The sequence below is a fragment of the Athene noctua genome, chromosome 1 (genome assembly GCF_965140245.1).
Source record: "Athene noctua chromosome 1, bAthNoc1.hap1.1, whole genome shotgun sequence".
NCBI classification, from domain to species: domain Eukaryota; kingdom Metazoa; phylum Chordata; class Aves; order Strigiformes; family Strigidae; genus Athene; species Athene noctua.
Window position 1 is genome coordinate 53,652,458 of NC_134037.1, and position 18,406 is coordinate 53,670,863.

An 18,406-nucleotide genomic window follows, 5' to 3' on the forward strand; every position below is an offset into this window, starting at 1 on the left:
CCAATGAAAATTAGAAGCCAAAGAAAACACTAAATTCTACTTCACACTTTTCCTCTTTCTTATCTGTAAGGTGAAAGAGAATATACAATATATTCCAGATGCAGTGGCAGTAGCAGTAAGTGGAAACCTGCAATGAAGGCAGATGTTGTCTGACCTACAAATAAAGAACACACTGTGTTAAGTTTGCTTGGAGGTCTCAATGAAAGGAAGCGTGCTCCAAAGTCATGTTGGAGAAGTCCCCTCTGAAGACTTACTACTTCCCTTGAGGTCTCATCCTGAACCTTCACTCTTCAGAAGAAGGAAAGACAATATGCACAGGATGTGGCACAAGAAAGAAAAAAGACCAGGAATGTTGTTAGGGGGAGGCAGAATGGGAGAAGACCTTGAAAATTACTCAGTATCCCACTTCTGTGTGAAATACCAGCTTGAACCTTGAATCTTCTCAGCTATGTTGGTGTCACACATTAACAGGTTTTTTTGTATTAAATTTACCTTTTAGCAATAGCAAACACTTTTGCATTTGTTAAAAGATACACTAATTGAACAATTAAATTGTCAGAGGCCTTCAATCAATAAGTATTTATTAGAACACACATTTTTATTCTGTAATTTTAAAGTAAATTTATAACAGTCTTGCCAGTGTGAATTCCACTACTAGGAATAGGCTATCTCATGTAGCAAAAAGCCCCGAATAACATAGTTACTACAGAAGCAACTGGGAAACACCATGCCAAAAGCACCTTAGAAGCTACAAATAGAAGCAACTGAAATCCAGCAGGCTTAATTAAATATATTCCAGAGCAACCCTACTGCAGAGACTAGTTCCAGCAAACTCTGCCCCAACATCAGGCTCCTAAGTGCACTGACACAGCACACAGACACGAAACTCGCCCAGGAAATGTCACACTTGAGTGTGATGAAAGGACAGGCTTGTGTTCTTGCAGGAGCTAGCTCACATTCAGCCACAATGGCACTAAGATGGTCTATATGCACAGCGATACCTAAGGAGGTGATTCCAGAGAGACAACACAGAATATTTGATCCTGTTTACACTGACCCAGCTCAAGCCTAGCGTATCTTAGTGTCTGTGCTGTTCAAGTAGTGATGACTCGCTTCTGGGCAGAGCTGGTCCAGGAAAAACACAGCCATGTTTTCACTGCGTGGCATATCAGCTAATTCTCCATATTAAAATGCAAGCTGACTATGCATGGAAACATCTTGTTATTTTTCATTTTCAACTTATTCTGAGTTGACAAAATGGAATTAGATAGTTGTATATTTTAAAGAAAAATACATCACAGCAGCTATGCAAGATTATAGGCCAACTTATAAAATATATATTACTCTTTTTTTTAAATCAAATGCATTTCAAATACCCCATGAGAACAGTTTCAGTACATTATTCAGTACATAAATACCCCTTCTTATTCTCTATGAATCCTACTTTCAAATACTTCTAAAAATCGAGGCCAGATTTCTATTTCTTCAGTAAAGTTACTCAAAGGAATAGATTTAAGGACACTCAAAATCCCCTTTTTCTTGATATGAGGATCTTGAAATGAAGATCTTTAGAGACAGTAGCAGTGACACATCAAGGACTTGCAGAGTCTTATTACAGAGGAAGATTCAACTACTGAAAAGTTTTATAATAGTTTTTGTGGCATGTGGTGCATGAATGAATTTGCAGCCTTCTTCCTCACTACCTATAAAGAGAAGAACTTGAAAAAGATAACCTTCTGGATATAGGCTAACGAAGGCGTGGTATTCATGCTATTACAAATTTGCCTGCTGACCTCTCTCAGCCTTCAAAAGAGTCTACTTATTTCAGTGAGAAAAATACCACTGGAAACAGGCTCCTGAGCCTGCTTACTTACATTTAGGAAGAGATCTACTACTGAATTTTCTATTCCTTGTCAGGAAGAAAAACTAAGTTTTTTCTGCACATCTTTAGGCAAAGGCTTTTACTGCCATCTAAGAAACAACATTCAGCCTGGCCTGCATGGCACAAACTACACTTTACTAAAATGAATGCACACCCCAAAGACACAGAAGCTGTGGAACAGGCAGGTAAGTGTGTTGGTTGTGAGCAGAGGCTGTGCCTTCTATACCACTCAAACAGGTCTGAGCTTGGAAAGGATGGTGCTTCTCAGGGCTGCTGTGTAAAGAGTGGGCTCTTGACAGCATTGCCTCTATAAGGCTGTACCAGGGACAAACCATTTGTTGCTCAGCTGCTACACTAGGAGTAGTAGATAGAGATCGTGTGCCTGGGAACTGCAACAGACTGAGGAAGGCTACTTATACATGTGTGATGTGGAGCCATGCAAAGTGGTATGAATCTTGCTAGGGGCGCTGCTGCCATTATCTCATCAAGCTGGGTCAAGGTAGTGTGTCATTTTCTTGCTTTTATTGTACTGGGTTCTTTCCTACCAGAATAGTTAAAAGTCCACTGGTCTCAGCCCATGCTCCTCTTTCACCCTCTTCTTCCCATTCAAGACCTAGTTCTCTCATCCTTAAATACATGATGAGGGAAAATATAAATAGCTTATGTCTTTATCTATTATCTGAAAGAGAGAGGGAAAAGAGCTACAGAAAAAGAATGGGAGCACCTATTCAATACAATCACATTGCATGTCTCCAGAAGGCCGCTTTGGACGCTTGGAAGACTAAAGGTACCCAGCTGTACTTCCTTGGGACTGAAGGTCCTGAAGATGCTCTGTCCATGGCTGAGCTTTTGTCTTCCTACAGTTTTGACACCAGCAAAAAGTGTGGCCTATTGTTATGAAAAGAGTATTTTTCTTTAGATAAGAATCAGTTACGAAACCTCATGCACTGATCTATTGCTGTCTGAATATACATGCATAAAAATAATGAGACAAAATTAAAGTCAGCATGATTTTTACTTGCTGTTTTTACAGAAAGATACTTTACCATTCTGTTCAACCCTTCCTTTAGCTGTAGGAACAATTATGATTTAAGTAAACAATACTTATTTTTCTAAATATTAAGTACAAAAGACATTATGGTCTTCCTACTGTTATCTCCCCTTTATACTCAAGCATTTAAGTAAAATTATGGATACTCTTGCCAAACTTCATTTTTATGTAAGTGTATACTTACAAAATGCCAAACTCATTTTTTAAATGAAAATTTAAAATACCTCCTTTGCTCAGACCTTAATATTTCTAATTTCACCTCAGAGCAAATGACCTTAGTACAAACACGAGAGTCTTTATTAAAAACATTATTTGCCAGCAGAGCATAATGGTTAGCCATTTGGTAAAGACAGAACAGCAGTGAAAAAATAATTATAATTGATATAGTGATCAAAAACAAATATCAAAAAGTTAAACAACAGTATTAGTATGCTATCTTTCACATAAATTCTTCAACTAAATATCAACTACTTTTAATCTTCTAATTTGGAGAGGTGTGGTCATCTGAAAACAGTCACAGCTGCAGTGCTGACAGAACACATGTTCTGGATATACAGCATCTCATTTCAGGAAGCAGACTCTTCCTCAGTCCCAATACACATACACAAAAAGGAAAAATGATAGAAAGCTACACAGGAACTTTGTTTTGACACAGAAAGCAAAGTATAGGGAAACAACACAATACATATTCTGCCACAAACTACGTCAAAAGTCTGACAGCTAGTGACATTTTGTTAAAAATGGTAGTTTTTAGCCTTCAAACCAATTATTTGGTCTTAAGAAATAAACACCTTACTTTTTCTCCTTGCCTTTCTGAATTTGACAGCAGCCAAGTTTATTAAATTCATTCCATATAAGTTGTAGTCTATAAAGAGTTGAAGGAGGTAGGGAATATGGGCTTCATGAGGCTGGTAAGATTTGTTCATTATGGCTCCACCTTGCAGAAGCTCACATACTCTATAATTAAAGACAAATTAGGACATAAACTAAGAATTATTCCAATACAACAACACTGATACCTGATTTTATAAAAATATAAAATACTTGAACTTCTTAAATTTTGCTTTAGTTGTATTTTTAATTTCAGAATTTTGTTTTCACTTAAATAGACCCACAGAAATGATCTCTGGTAATAATGATTCAATATCTGGGTGTTAATTACAAAGGAGCTGTAAATCCTTCAGCTTAAAAAAAAATACATCTGAAAAAAAATTATACCATGCACTATTCCTGCAACTGATCCAAAGCCACTATAGTCCATGGAAATCTTTCTACAGAATAACTGTGAAAGCTGTACGTCTACACACCAGTAATAACTTCGGAAGTCTCTCTAGTTCTTCTTGACACATATATGAAGATGCATGATTTTAAAGTTACAAACTGTATACACGGAAGCAGTATTTTAACAATTTCCTAGACACATGACAGATCTGCCCTTTTAAACATCTACACATTTAAAAAATAACTGCAGGTATTTAGATAACCATAAATTGGTGTGATAAATTTACCTCAAATTTATATCTATAAATCAAAGAAAAGCACTAAGGATTTCTACAGGCAACAAATTGGGTTCAAAAAATAAAAATTTTTACAGGAAAACTAAAGTAATAATTTAAGTGAAGTGTCAATCCTTATTTGGATAGGAGTAATTCAAACATGAGAAGCTCCAAAGCTTGAAACAACTGTCATGTCATACACACATATAGATTACATTAAGACAGAAATTTGAAGTCACACAAAATTTTGCTAGCCTAGAACAAAAACCGGACAATCCTATCTCATGGTTACATATTAGATCTTTTAAAAAAGTTATGATAGGTAATACTATACACTCAATGGATTTCAGTTTATGCTTGAGAAATAATTCCTCCTTATTTATTCCTGAATTCACTGCAACTACTGTGAGATCAACTGTGCTTTCATTTAACGGAACATTACTCTATGGAGAAATATAAAAACTGTCTAATAACAAAAACTATCCAGTTTTCCTAATATATTTAAAATTTAATAATGAGTGGTGGAATTAAAAAATCTAAAAACTACCAAAACCAACTACATAATATATGAAAGAATACTATATTGTTTTAATTAAGGGCTACAGGAAAAGTAACCTGATGCAAATTCGTTCAGGTATTCAAGAACTACAGTTAATACAAGACAACTAAAAGGCAAGTATATTTTGATCTTGCTTTCCTAACATGCTACTGCTTTAAAAATATTATTGGTGTGTTTAAAATCAGCAATTTTCTTACACGTTTTGAAAAATTTGGACAATAATTTTGTTGCTTTTATTTTGTTAAGATGTAGGTGAATCTTGCTTCAAAATTGACTTTTTAATTCAAGATATAGCAAAATCAACCAGAACTTCATATCACCACATTCTTACCTTTTTACCATTGCAGGATTGTAAAGATAGATCTTCATAAACTGTCTCTCCTTTTCATGGTAACCATAAAAAGGACTGGAGAGGAAAAAGTAAAAGTAAGAAGACAGACAGTTATGCTGTGGCATTTATTCAACTGCATTTTACTATCAAGAGTATTTAAATCCAGGGAAAAGAAATTAGAAGATAAACTGCATATCTAGGAGAATGAAAATTCACACATATCAGGCCAAAGAGAAGCATTACATTACTATATAAAGATAAAAAGAATAGGTCCTATGTATGTCAAAGTATCTAAAAAATAAAAATTACAAGGCACTTCTGGTTTAACACTGCTTCTCCCTTTCCCCACATGTGAACACACTGATTGGCACACCATCATAATAGTACTTTTAATAAATTTATTAGTGCTGGACTGCTTCAAAAACAGAGTTCAGTCTTTCGAATAAATGCTGTGACAAAGTCCTTAAGGACATTAATTCTGCAGATCAGGTGTAAATGAGTAAATACCGTCTGTGTAATATAAATAGCTGAACAATGAGAACAGCTTAAAAGAGTGAATAGCTGCTCCTTTTCAGTGATTACTAATCATCTTGTGCACTAAATGAGGCATGAATCCTGAAGAAAATAGGATTTGAGAATGCAATTAAAGAATACATAGCATAATGAATATGTCAAGACTAAACTGAGGTTGAACAGGCAGCATTAATTCTGGTATTACTTGACTGAATTACTGACTTTTCAGCATCTAGGATTCTAATCTAATCTAACATGCTTGTAAAAACAGCATGTAAAGGAAACAGGCCATAATTCAACATATTGAGTGAATGCAAGTCTACAGTTTGCAGTAATCACAACCAAATCATCAAAAATGCAGGAAAGCATTTAAACGTTACATTTAAATGTTACCTCTACAAAATAAAATAAAATCTCTTTATCAAAAAATATTATTAAAAAATGCAATTGGGATGCTTGCCTGCAAAGCAAAAAAAAAGTTCAGTGGTAAGAGGGATTTCAGTCCCAAATTAAATGCAAACTCAGCAGAACTGCACAACTACAGCATTAATACTGCCACCTTAATATGGTTAAATATATATATACATTTGATATCTCCAAAAGCTAGACTGAACTGTTTAAAAAAAAAAAAGAAAAAGTTTATGATTATGTTAAAAATGAGCTAAGTTGAAACAACAAACTTAAAGTTGTTAAACTGCAAAGGAGGAGATCAGATAACGAATCAATAATCTCTTTCTTACAGATAGTATAAACCTATTGACAGGTTACATACACTGAGTTATAATGATTCAATGTGCTGCAGGCATGTAAATTAAAAGCTACTTTAAAAAAAAAAGTCAGCACTTGCACAGCAAGTCATCCATACTCATACTGACATGGCAGCAGGGAGAGCAAGATTTACAACACTTCCAAGGTTAGGTATGAACACCTACTTTAACTTCAGAATGCACAAGAACAGCATATTTCACCTTTTCTATTCCTGGAACTCCACTATATTTGGAAGTTAATGCAACAAAAATCTTACATTAAACTTACAAAGGTTTAGCAAATACATTTATTACATAACAATTTTCCTGCTAATGCAGGAAGAAAGAAAAATACAGGTTTCTCACCACGGAGACACTATAATATCTATGAGCAGTATCTGACTCAGGTCAGAATAGAAGAAAGCATAGACTTGTGTGACTACATAAGCATGTTTATCTACCCAGGTAAAGATGAAGATGTGCTCCAATTTCTGCTAGGTTCTTCCCATTAGCCTCTTACATAAACAAAACAAAAGAAACACTCTTTCCTATGCTTCTTTGAGTCAACGAGCATCTGACTTTCAGTAATGACTCTTCTGAAGCTCTAAGGTAAGAGAGGTGAAAAAGAGGTAGGTTCTCCTAATCTCCATTCTGCTGTCTTCTCACTCATTTGAGGAAAGATTATCTTCAGCAGTTGACTCTGCCCAGCTTTCACTGTTGAGATGAACAGCTATACTGAATTCACATAGTTCTCACAAAAAGAACAAAAATAAGAAATTTGGTGGGTTACCTTCCCTGTTACTGCAAAAACACATCAAAAAGTTCTATGAAAAGAAGTTATTGCAACTACTTTACTCACAGTATCTAGAAGATACCACTAAAACTGGCTGGGAACAGAAAGATTATCTTCCTAAACTTAGCAGTTGAAAGAACTTAATTCAAAAGTGTACGGAAAAAATAAGTAAAAATAATGCTGCACAGTACTGAACACTAGCACTAACATTGTTTTGAAGATGAAAAATTCAATGCATTTATAGACTGTGTTCCTCCAGGACAGCTTCTTATCATTCACTAAGATTTGATAAAGATTCAGTAAGATGCGATGTATTTTTTAGTCCTTGGTTATGCAAGTTAAATAAAAATTAAGAGAATCCTTAAAATGTTAACATTCAATAGCAGCATCTAGTTCCAGCAATAATAGAAAACTGCACCAACTAAACCACAACAATCAGCTTGACAGATAAATAAATTAATGTTTAAGAGCCTCCACTTCATGGCCCGTGCTGCTGGGAGAATAGGATGGATAAACATGGCCTGACAGTCAAGTCTCTGCAATGTGCTTCCTAAAGGGGCCATCTTGGCCAAAGGATAGCCATCTTGGCCAAAGAAAAGAAGACCTAGAACGAGGCTCCTGCAAGACATACCTGGTTTGCAGGGAACCTAGAATAACCCAGACAAGTAGAAAATGCTGGCTGGAAAGTACTGCTCTAGCAGCCAGAGACAGAAAAAGCTAAAAGGATCAGATTTGGAAAAGTGATAGACACTAGGATCTGAGTTTAGGAAAAAATGGTTGTGTCGAGCCTTTGGGAGAAAAAATGCTGATTACGTTAAAGTGAGGGAGAAGAGTCATTTAGTAGTTCTGTATGAAGACACACATGGGAAAAAGGAAAAAGAAAAAAGAAAAGCTTCATAATCATTCAAGTCCATAGTAAGTGCTTCTATGTAGTACAACTGCGAAAACATTTCAAAACAAATCAACAAAAATCCTAACAGGTCATACTTACATTCCAGATACTAATGACACTTTGAAAACATGTTGGATAGTAGAAGATGGATTGCCTAAAGCCACATTAAGTGCTCTGTCGATGCTGAATGCCACTTGATGAAGATAGTATTCTGGATGTTGTCCAAAACCATCATATGGTACATAGAGGTAAGGAAAGATACCATGTAAGTGGAGACAAGTCTTCTGACCTAAAAAGAAAAGGTAAACATTTATTTTCTAATGACTGCATCTTTTTCTTCTTTTGAGTAGTCCCTAAGTTTAAATTTTTTCAGGTTATTTTCAGGTTCTGCAAAAAGGATAAATTTATGGAACAGGTTCAGGTGTATTTCAAACAGAAGGCACCAATTTAAAGCAGCTCTCACATTTGATCCATTAACTAAAGCAATATAGAACAGATGTGTTAGGCAATACACAGGATTATGCTTGTATAACAGCACTAATGATTTTCTTTGTAGTAACAACACAACACCTCTCTGAGAATAATTTTGCATACTTAGTCAGTGTTGGATGGTTAATGGTTTCTCAGCCTTTGTGAAAATTTTTCAGTATCAAAGTTCTTCCAATTCCTCACTGGAATGAGCACACAAGACCTCAGAAATTTTAAAAAAATGTCCAGAACATCTACGATGCCATTTAATATTCTAGTTATTAAGGTGTAAATTGGGATATGGAAGAAAAACATCATTTTCAACTTTTAAAATCTGTGGATCCCCAAGAGTTCTCTACTATATATGCAGATCTCTAGCCTTCTAACAACACTCTTACTGCTGGCATTAGCTTTCATGAGTCTACAATAACAACAGAATGAAAAAACACACCATGAAAACCATTGTGCTAGACCACAGCTTTAGTTTCTGCTTCAGACAAGGCAGTACAGCGATATGGACTGGGATCCCCCAAACCCACTATGGTTTTTTGGGGCATAATCTCAACTGTAATGTGTATTCTCTGTTCTTTCCTCACCACAATACAACAGAGCATGCATTCACTGCTGAAACTAACATCAGATTCTCCTTGTCAACCTTCCAGCCCCAAAAATCACTGGTGACTTCTCACTGGTCAATGAAAAAGTTTCACAGAAAAGTACTAATAAGCACATGTCACCAATTAGCCCCCACCACACCATAATGATAAGTAAAGTGTATTGCATTTTGTTTGGATAAACTCCCTGCATGACGACAGCAAAACAGTATCTAAAGGCAGTGCTTTAATCAACCAAGAGATAAATATTACAGACAAAGAGGCAGCACAACTTCATTGGTCCACAAGACCATGTAAAGACTTCCAAAAGTCCATTCTTTCAAACTGAGATTATTTCTCAGCAGGTGCATCTTGCCTGAATTATTTACACTCACTCATACCCACATCAGCACACCACTGGCCACCCAGTGAAGGCAGGTGTTAAGTCCAGTAAAGCACAGGAAGAACAGACTCCAGAATCAGGACTGCTTGTAAATTTTTACACCTGTGAAATGCATGCCTCCAAATACCATAAAAAGCACACTTGCTGCCTTTTTTTTTTTTTTTTTTTTAAATGGGGGTCAGATGTATTGTTCTTTCTTCAAATATTTATCAGACATTTACATAATGTCTAGAACTGAAAGAAATTGCTCAAAGGATGGTCCATTTTCCACAGTGAATTTTACTCTTCCTATAAATCACCACCATTAAGTCTCTTCAGCAATGTTTAAATACAACCTATATATGCATTCATAATGTTGAGGTCATCATCTATGATGAATTCTGCCTACACTTTTAAACTATTTCAGGAGAAGTTCCTTATTTATGTACTATATCCTTCAAATAATACACTATGAAAAAACTACAGAAAGAAAAACTGTGAACTAGAGGGTTTTTCTTAATGGCAAAATAAAGGACAGCTTTATATGACAGTGTATTGGGTCTGGCTGAACTGGAATCGGTTTTCCCCTATAGCAGCCCTCACGGTGCTGTGGTTTATGCTGGGAGCTGCAGGGTGTTGATAGCACCCTGGTGTTGTGGCTGCTGCTGAGCAGTGCTTACACAGCACCAAGGTTCTTTCTGATATTTCCCCCAGTGGGACGGGGTGGGCAAGATCTTGGGAGGGGACACAGCTAGGACAGCTGACCCAAACCGACCAAAGGGATATTCCATACCATATGACGTCTGCTCAGTATAAAGCTGGGAGAAAGGAGGAAGGGGGTGGGGTCACCCTTGGTCCTCCGAGGCAACTACTACGCGTATTGGAGCCCTGCTTCCAGAGAAGGCCCGACATCGCCTCTTCATGGGAAGTAGAGAATAAATCTGTTTGCTTTTGCTTCCGCGCGCGGACTTTTGCTTTGCTTTGCTTATATTAAAACTGCTTTTGTTTCACCCACAAGGGTTAGTTTATCTTCTTTCCCCTCTTTACCCTGTTGAGAAAACAAAGGGAAGGGGGGGGGGAAGTGATAGAGCGACTTGGTGGATACCTGGCATTTAGCCAGAGTCAAACCATCACAGTCTATTCTGGCGCCCAACGTGGGGCAAAACAACGGCAGTTTTATATTAAATGTGCTGTAGCTATAGTAGTTATTAAGCAACAAGCTCTTGTGCTGGTCACGGGCTTGTTTATTGCGCTGCTTATCTTTATTTTGTTAAGCTCGGGAACATGCTGCAAGGAATCGGGAACATCATGAGTGGTTTTATTTTGCAGGCTCCCGAGGTACTTAGTCATCCTTATGTTAGTGCATTGATACTCTTTATTAATGCTGTTCGCCTGTTGTGGGTTGTGTGGAGCTCGGTATGCTCTTGGTGTAAGAGAACGCAAATTTTGAGTGAATCGGTGCCAAAATGTGCTCTGAGGCGGCCTGTTCCTGGGTGGCAGGGAGAGTGGAAGGAGTTGGGCAGATTCCTAGGACGGTTATCACCTCCTGTAGCCTGGGATCTCACCCCTGAACAGGCAAGCAACCCCACAAAATTGACACATCACCTGATAGAGGGGTGCCTTGCCTATCCCAATGAGAATCAACAACTTCTAGCACTTTACTGGGGCCTGGCCTGTGCTTATCGAGCTGCAGTTCAGCACTCTCAAAGGGCTGTGGTTGACATGGGAACTCAAACAATAACAACAACAGAGATTGCCCCAGTAGTAAAAAAGAAACAATGGACAAGGAGAACAACAGGCCCATACCCTCGATTAATAAGGGAGGAGAAAGAGGAGGAAGAAGCTGGTCCTTCAGCAAAGGTATCAGAAGAGGGAATAACAGAACTGAAACAGGAGGCAGAAACTACCCGGTCCCTGACGTCATCAGAACTGCGAGATCTGCGGAAAGACTACTGCCGCCAGCCGGGTGAGCGGATCGCTGCCTGGCTGCTGCGATGCTGGGATAATGGGGCAGATGCTCAACAGCTAGAAGGTAAGGAAGCCCAACAGCTGGGTTCCCTTGCTAGAAATCGAGGAATTGAAAGGGGAATTGGAAAGGAGACAGCAATTTGCAGTCTGTGGAGACGGCTCCTTTCAAGTGTTAAAGCAAGGTATCCTTTTAAGGAAGATCTTATGGACCACACCCCAGGGAAGTGGGCTACTGCAGATGAAGGTGTCCAGTACCTGAGAGAATTAGCAGTGATGGAAGTCATCTATGGTGATCCAGATAATGATGAAGCCCCTAAAAATCCAGAGGATGTCCCATGCACACGGGCCATGTGGAGGAAGGTGATTAAAGGTGCGCCATCCTCGTATTCTGCCGGCTTGGCCGCAATGTACTACCCAGAAATGGATGCAGGAGAAGGACTAAGATGTACGCCAACTGTGGAGGCAGTCTCTTCCTGGCTTCAGAACTTTGAAGAGAGTCTTGGTACCTCCTCATCTCTACGGGCGAGTGCCCTGGATGTTAGGAGCTCCCCAAGAAATCATTTCTCTTCTGTCCCAGTCAGGGGGAAAGGAAAGCCAAGGCGCATGACACGTGGCGAACTCTGGTTCTTCCTGCGCGACCAGGGGGAGGACATGAGGAAGTGGGATGGTCAACCCACCTTTAAGTTGGAAGCACGTGTACATGAATTGCGAGGAAAGACCCCTGCCAACAAGAAGACATCTAAGAAGGTTGCTAATGTAGCTGGTGTAAAACCACAAGGAAGTAACCAGCGATCTCCCAGATACAGAAAGACTGAGATCACCTCCCTTGATCCTGAAGAAGGAACCTCCGGCCTGGCACGGCAAGAGTCAGACAGTGAGTACTCCGACCAAGAACAGGAATAGAGGGCCCCTGCCTCCAGCCAGGAGGAGGAAAGGGATGATCGGGTGTATTGGACAGTGTGGATTCGATGGCCTGGCACATCAAATCCACAGAAGTACCAGGCTTTAATTGACACCGGGGCACAATGTACACTAATGCCGTCAAGTTATAGAGGGGCAGAACCTATCTGGATCTCAGGAGTGACAGGGGGCTGTCAAGAACTATCAGTATTGGAGGCCGAGGTTAGCTTGACTGGGGACAAGTGGGAAAAACATCCCATTGTAACTGGCCCAGAAGCCCCTTGCATCTTGGGCATTGACTATCTCAAGAGGGGATACTTCAAAGACCCAAAAGGATACCGATGGGCTTTTGGTGTGGCCAGTGTGAATACAGAAAAGGTAAAACAGTTGTCTAATCTGCCTGGCCTCTCAGAAGATCCTTTTGTTGTGGGACTGTTGCAAGTTGAAGAACAACAGGTGCCAATTGCTATGAGGACCGTGCACCGACGGCAGTATCGTACAAACCGAGACTCTCTGGCTCCCATCCAAGAATTGATTCGTCAACTGGAGAACCAAGGTGTCATCAGTAAGACACATTCGCCTTTTAATAGCCCAATATGGCCAGTGCGGAAGTCTGACGGAGGGTGGAGGTTAACAGTAGACTATCGTGGCCTGAATGAAGTGACGCCACCACTGAGTGCTGCTGTACCAGATATGTTAGAGCTCCAGTATGAACTGGAGTCAAAGGCAGCCAAGTGGTACGCCACAATTGACATTGCCAATGCATTCTTTTCAATTCCTTTGGCAGAAGAGTGCAGGCCACAGTTTGCTTTCACGTGGAGGGGTGTCCAGTATACCTGGAATCGACTGCCCCAGGGGTGGAAGCACAGCCCCACTATTTGTCATGGACTAATTCAAACTGCACTGGAAAAGGGTGATGCCCCTGAACATCTACAATACATTGATGACATCATTGTGTGGGGCAATGAGGCAGAAGAAGTGTTCAAGAAAGGACAAAGAGTAATTGAGATTCTTCTGAGAGCTGGGTTTGCCATAAAGAAAAGCAAGGTCAAGGGACCAGCACGAGAAATTCAGTTCTTGGGAATAAAATGGCAAGATGGACGCCGTCATGTGCCATTGGATGTTGTCAACAAGATAGCAACTATGTCTCCACCGACCAACAAGAAGGAAACACAAGCTTTCCTAGGATTTGTGGGATTCTGGAGGATGCATATTCCAGGTTACAGTCAGCTTGTGAGCCCTCTCTATCAAGTGACCCGAAAGAAGAACAATTTTCAGTGGGGTCCTGAGCAGCAACAAGCCTTTGAGCACATCAAACAAGAGATAGCTCGAGCGGTAGCTCTTGGGCCTGTTCGGACAGGACCAGCTGTGCAAAATATACTTTACACATCAACTGGGGAGCACGGACTCACATGGAGCCTCTGGCAGAAGATACCAGGTGAAACTCGAGGTCGACCATTAGGATTTTGGAGCCGGGGATATCGAGGATCAGAAGCCCACTACACTCCGACTGAAAAGGAGATACTGGCAGCATATGAGGGGATTCGAGCTGCTTCAGAAGTTGTTGGTACAGAAGCACAGCTCCTCTTGGCACCACGGCTGCCTGTATTACATTGGATGTTCAAAGGAAACATCCCTGCCACACACCATGCAACCAGTGCTACCTGGAGTAAATGGGTCGCGTTAATCACGCAACGGGCTCGACTGGGGAAACCCAACCATCCAGGGATCCTGGAAGAGATCATGGACTGGCCAGAAGGTAGAGATTTTGGAGTGCGGCCTGAGGAGGTGGCTCGTGCCCAAGAGGCACCGCCATATAACGAGTTACCAGAAGATGAGAGGCGTTATGCTCTCTTTACTGATGGATCCTGTCGTGTGGTAGGAAGCCATCGGAAGTGGAAAGCTGCTGTGTGGAGTCCCACAAGACAAGTCGTTGAGGCCACTGAAGGAGAAGGAGAGTCAAGTCAGTTCGCAGAAGTAAAAGCGATCCAACTTGCCCTAAAGATTGCTGAACGGGAAAAGTGGCCAGTATTATATCTCTACACGGACTCCTGGATGGTGGCTAACGCGCTGTGGGGGTGGCTACAGGAGTGGAAGAAGACCAATTGGCAGCGCAGAGGTAAACCCATCTGGGCTGCTGCATTGTGGCAGGACATCGCTGCCCGAGTGGAAAACGTGGCTCTAAAGGTGCGTCATGTAGATGCTCATGTGCCCAAAAGGCGTGCCACTGAAGAACACCAAAACAATGAGCAAGCAGACAAAGCTGCCAAAATTGAAGTAGCTCGGCTGGACCTGGACTGGGAGCGTAAGGGTGAGCTGTTTGTAGCTCGATGGGCCCATGAAACATCAGGGCATCTTGGCAGAGATGCAACGTACAGATGGGCTCGTGATCGAGGGGTGGACCTGACCATGGAGGCCATCTCACAGGTCACTCACGAATGTGAAACATGTGCTGCAATCAAGCGAGCCACACGAGTAAAGTCTCCCTGGAACAGAGGGCGATGGCTGAGTTTTCAATACGGTGAGGCCTGGCAGATTGACTATATTGGACCACTGCCACGAACACGCCAAGGCAAGCGCTACATACTCACCATGGTAGAAGCAACTACGGGTTGGCTAGAAACGTACCCTGTAAATCATGCCACTGCCCGAAATACCATCTTGGGTCTTGAAAGGCAAATTTTATGGCGACATGGTACTCCTGAAAGAATCGAGTCAGACAACGGGACCCATTTTCGAAATAATCTTATAAACTCCTGGGCAAAGAAACACGGCATTGAGTGGGTGTATCACATCCCTTATTACCCACAAGCGTCTGGAAAGATTGAAAGATATAACGGACTGTTGAAGACTATGTTGAAAGCATTGGACAATGGGGGATGGAAGCATTGGGATATAAATTTAGCAGAAGCCACTTGGCTAATTAATACCAGAGGATCTGTTAACCGTCCTGGGCCTGCCCAAACAAACCCCCTTCATACTGTGGGAGGAGATAAGGTCCCTGTAGTACACACAGGGAGGTGGCTGGGGAAGGCAGTGTGGATTGCTCCTCCCTTGGGAAAAGGCAAGCCCACTCGTGGGATTGTCTTTGCTCAGGGACCTGGATGTACTTGGTGGGTAATGCGGGAGGATGGGACTACTCAGTGTGTGCCTCAAGAACATTTAACCTTGGGGGGAAAGTAATCTGTGGGATGAGTTGTATGTTGCAGGAAGTGATGGAGGAAGTAGGAACGATGAAGAGTGAACCAGACACGTGCAATGACGACCCAAACCTAGCCGGTGCTGGAGTCCAACGGTCAAGCATACTTCTGTCCTGAGCATCTATCTTGACAGATGGAAGCCAAGACACTGAACATCTGAAGAAGTGAAGAAAGCTTATGGAATAGATAAATGAATATTATGTGGGACCTGGGCATAACGTAAATGGTATGGAATAAGGGGTGGAGACTGTATTGGGTCTGGCTGAACTGGAATCGGTTTTCCCCTATAGCAGCCCTCACGGTGCTGTGGTTTATGCTGGGAGCTGCAGGGTGTTGATAGCACCCTGGTGTTGTGGCTGCTGCTGAGCAGTGCTTACACAGCACCAAGGTTCTTTCTGATATTTCCCCCAGTGGGACGGGGTGGGCAAGATCTTGGGAGGGGACACAGCTAGGACAGCTGACCCAAACCGACCAAAGGGATATTCCATACCATATGACGTCTGCTCAGTATAAAGCTGGGAGAAAGGAGGAAGGGGGTGGGGTCACCCTTGGTCCTCCGAGGCAACTACTACGCGTATTGGAGCCCTGCTTCCAGAGAAGGCCCGACATCGCCTCTTCATGGGAAGTAGAGAATAAATCTGTTTGCTTTTGCTTCCGCGCGCGGACTTTTGCTTTGCTTTGCTTATATTAAAACTGCTTTTGTTTCACCCACAAGGGTTAGTTTATCTTCTTTCCCCTCTTTACCCTGTTGAGAAAACAAAGGGAAGGGGGGGGGGAAGTGATAGAGCGACTTGGTGGATACCTGGCATTTAGCCAGAGTCAAACCATCACAGACAGGAAAACATCTGCTGTTCCCGTCCGTCCCCGTCCTCCGTCCCCCGTCCCCCCCCCCCCCAATCCCAAGTGGGAGAAGTCATTTATTAATAGCATGTGCACTGCAAAAGTATTGATCTGTGCAGTGGTAGCAGACCATTTATTTTCTGTACCAAGTTACCAACAAATCTTGAGTGTTTGCTTACTCATGGTTGTAGTTAAGACTGATTTTGAAATAAAGGATTCCCCTCGCAATACAATTAACAAAATTCTTTTTTAAACCTCTACAGTTCCTCTATTCAATTTTTTCATTGGGTTGGGGGTTTTTTGGAGGGGGGGTGGTGGTGGGGTTGTTGTTGAGTTGGAGTGGGGTGGTGCTGGTTTTTTTAATATGATCAGGATCATGTTCAGAGAGAACTGAAGTTCATTAATACAAATAATCTGCCTGAATGCCTACTGAGCTTTTAAAAAACCAAGTGAACAAACCAACGCACTCCAAACTAAATTGATATTGGAGCTACAGACTAAGAATTTCTGGCAAATATATAGGTCTATCTTCATAAATTTTATAAATTCAGGTGTTTGCTACCTACAACTTGTTAGTCAGAATCAGTTCTGCATTTTTGACACCAATAGCTGTGAACTCTTGTTCTTTTTGATAACACTTTGAAAAATACCTTTGCTTCATTGGTTGCCCAACTATTCTGAGTTATAGTTAAGCTATGTCCCCCCAGAAAACAAAATTACAAAGCACCAGAATAAACAGAACAGGGAGACAATCTAAGCTTACTGTACTTAAATTCAGGTTCTTTTCAAGTTATGCAAGACAATTAATAATGCTTTTATAGCTAGCACCTGCTTACTCAAGTTATTTAAATTTAAAAAACAATATAACCATTTCTAATGCAGCTATTTAACAGTTCTTGCTGAAGTGAAATGCCATTTTATTGTTGAATAAAAAAAGTACACGTACAAAGACAGCTTCTTCTATTTCCTTTTGTCCCCTTCCCCTGCACTCTACTTCTTGTGCAAAAAAACCATGAATAACACCATAGCTTCCAAGTGACCAAAGAGTCAAATAACCACCTAACTCCAGGGTAGTCTTATGAACATAACACCCTGAACTGCTTTTCATTTTTGATTCTGTTAAGAAAGCAAACAAGTCACACTGATCTAAGCCAGCAGCTGTCAAGTTACCTGGGTTTATACAGCTACACACTTCGATCCTTGTTAGTACTGACTCCTTTACCATGATATTTGGATATACTGCGATTTTTATTTACAATCTGCATTACTACAAGTCTTACCCTGCTAGTGTCAAGAACAGTCATTTGCTTTTATCACTTAAGTAGAAGCATCAAATTGGACCAAATGTCATGGTGTCGAGTCTGAAGCTCAGACTCCAGTAACAGCAATCATGGTTTGCACTGAGCCATTATGAATTCTAGTGGATTCTTTCCAATCCACAAGGAGAAAAAAGATCTACCCACTGAAGACCTCAGGCCACACAGGCTTCTCAATTAACATAAATTTAAAACTTGGCTTGTGATAAGGTTAAAAATTTTTATGGTTTAGATGTGTCAATCTTATGGTTCTGCTTCTTTTCAGAGAGAGACAGAAACAAATTTGTACCACTAGAACAGCAGCAACTGCTACAGTGACCACTTACAGTGAACAGCAAATGCTGTTTTTACATCAGTTTCTTTACATCTGTAGAATCAATGGAAGAAATCATCAGAAAAGCCATACGGTTTATACGATTGTTCCTGATGCAAAACTGGATGCCTAGAAGCAATTCCCCAAGTTTTCAGATGGGACA

At 40.7% G+C, this 18,406-nt stretch overlaps 1 protein-coding gene across 1 annotated transcript in view; it reads right to left on the bottom strand.

Moving 5' to 3' along the window:
* The window catches only part of REV3L (REV3 like, DNA directed polymerase zeta catalytic subunit), a 132,180-nt gene that overhangs the window by 69,060 nt on the left and 44,714 nt on the right, over positions 1-18,406 (bottom strand). The window contains exons 2-4 of the mRNA XM_074896170.1: positions 8,363-8,552; positions 5,320-5,394; positions 3,730-3,890 (exon numbers count right to left, since the gene is read on the bottom strand). Coding sequence (XP_074752271.1) covers positions 3,730-3,890; positions 5,320-5,394; positions 8,363-8,552 — 426 coding nt within the window. The remainder of the gene's footprint in view (positions 1-3,729; positions 3,891-5,319; positions 5,395-8,362; positions 8,553-18,406) is intronic.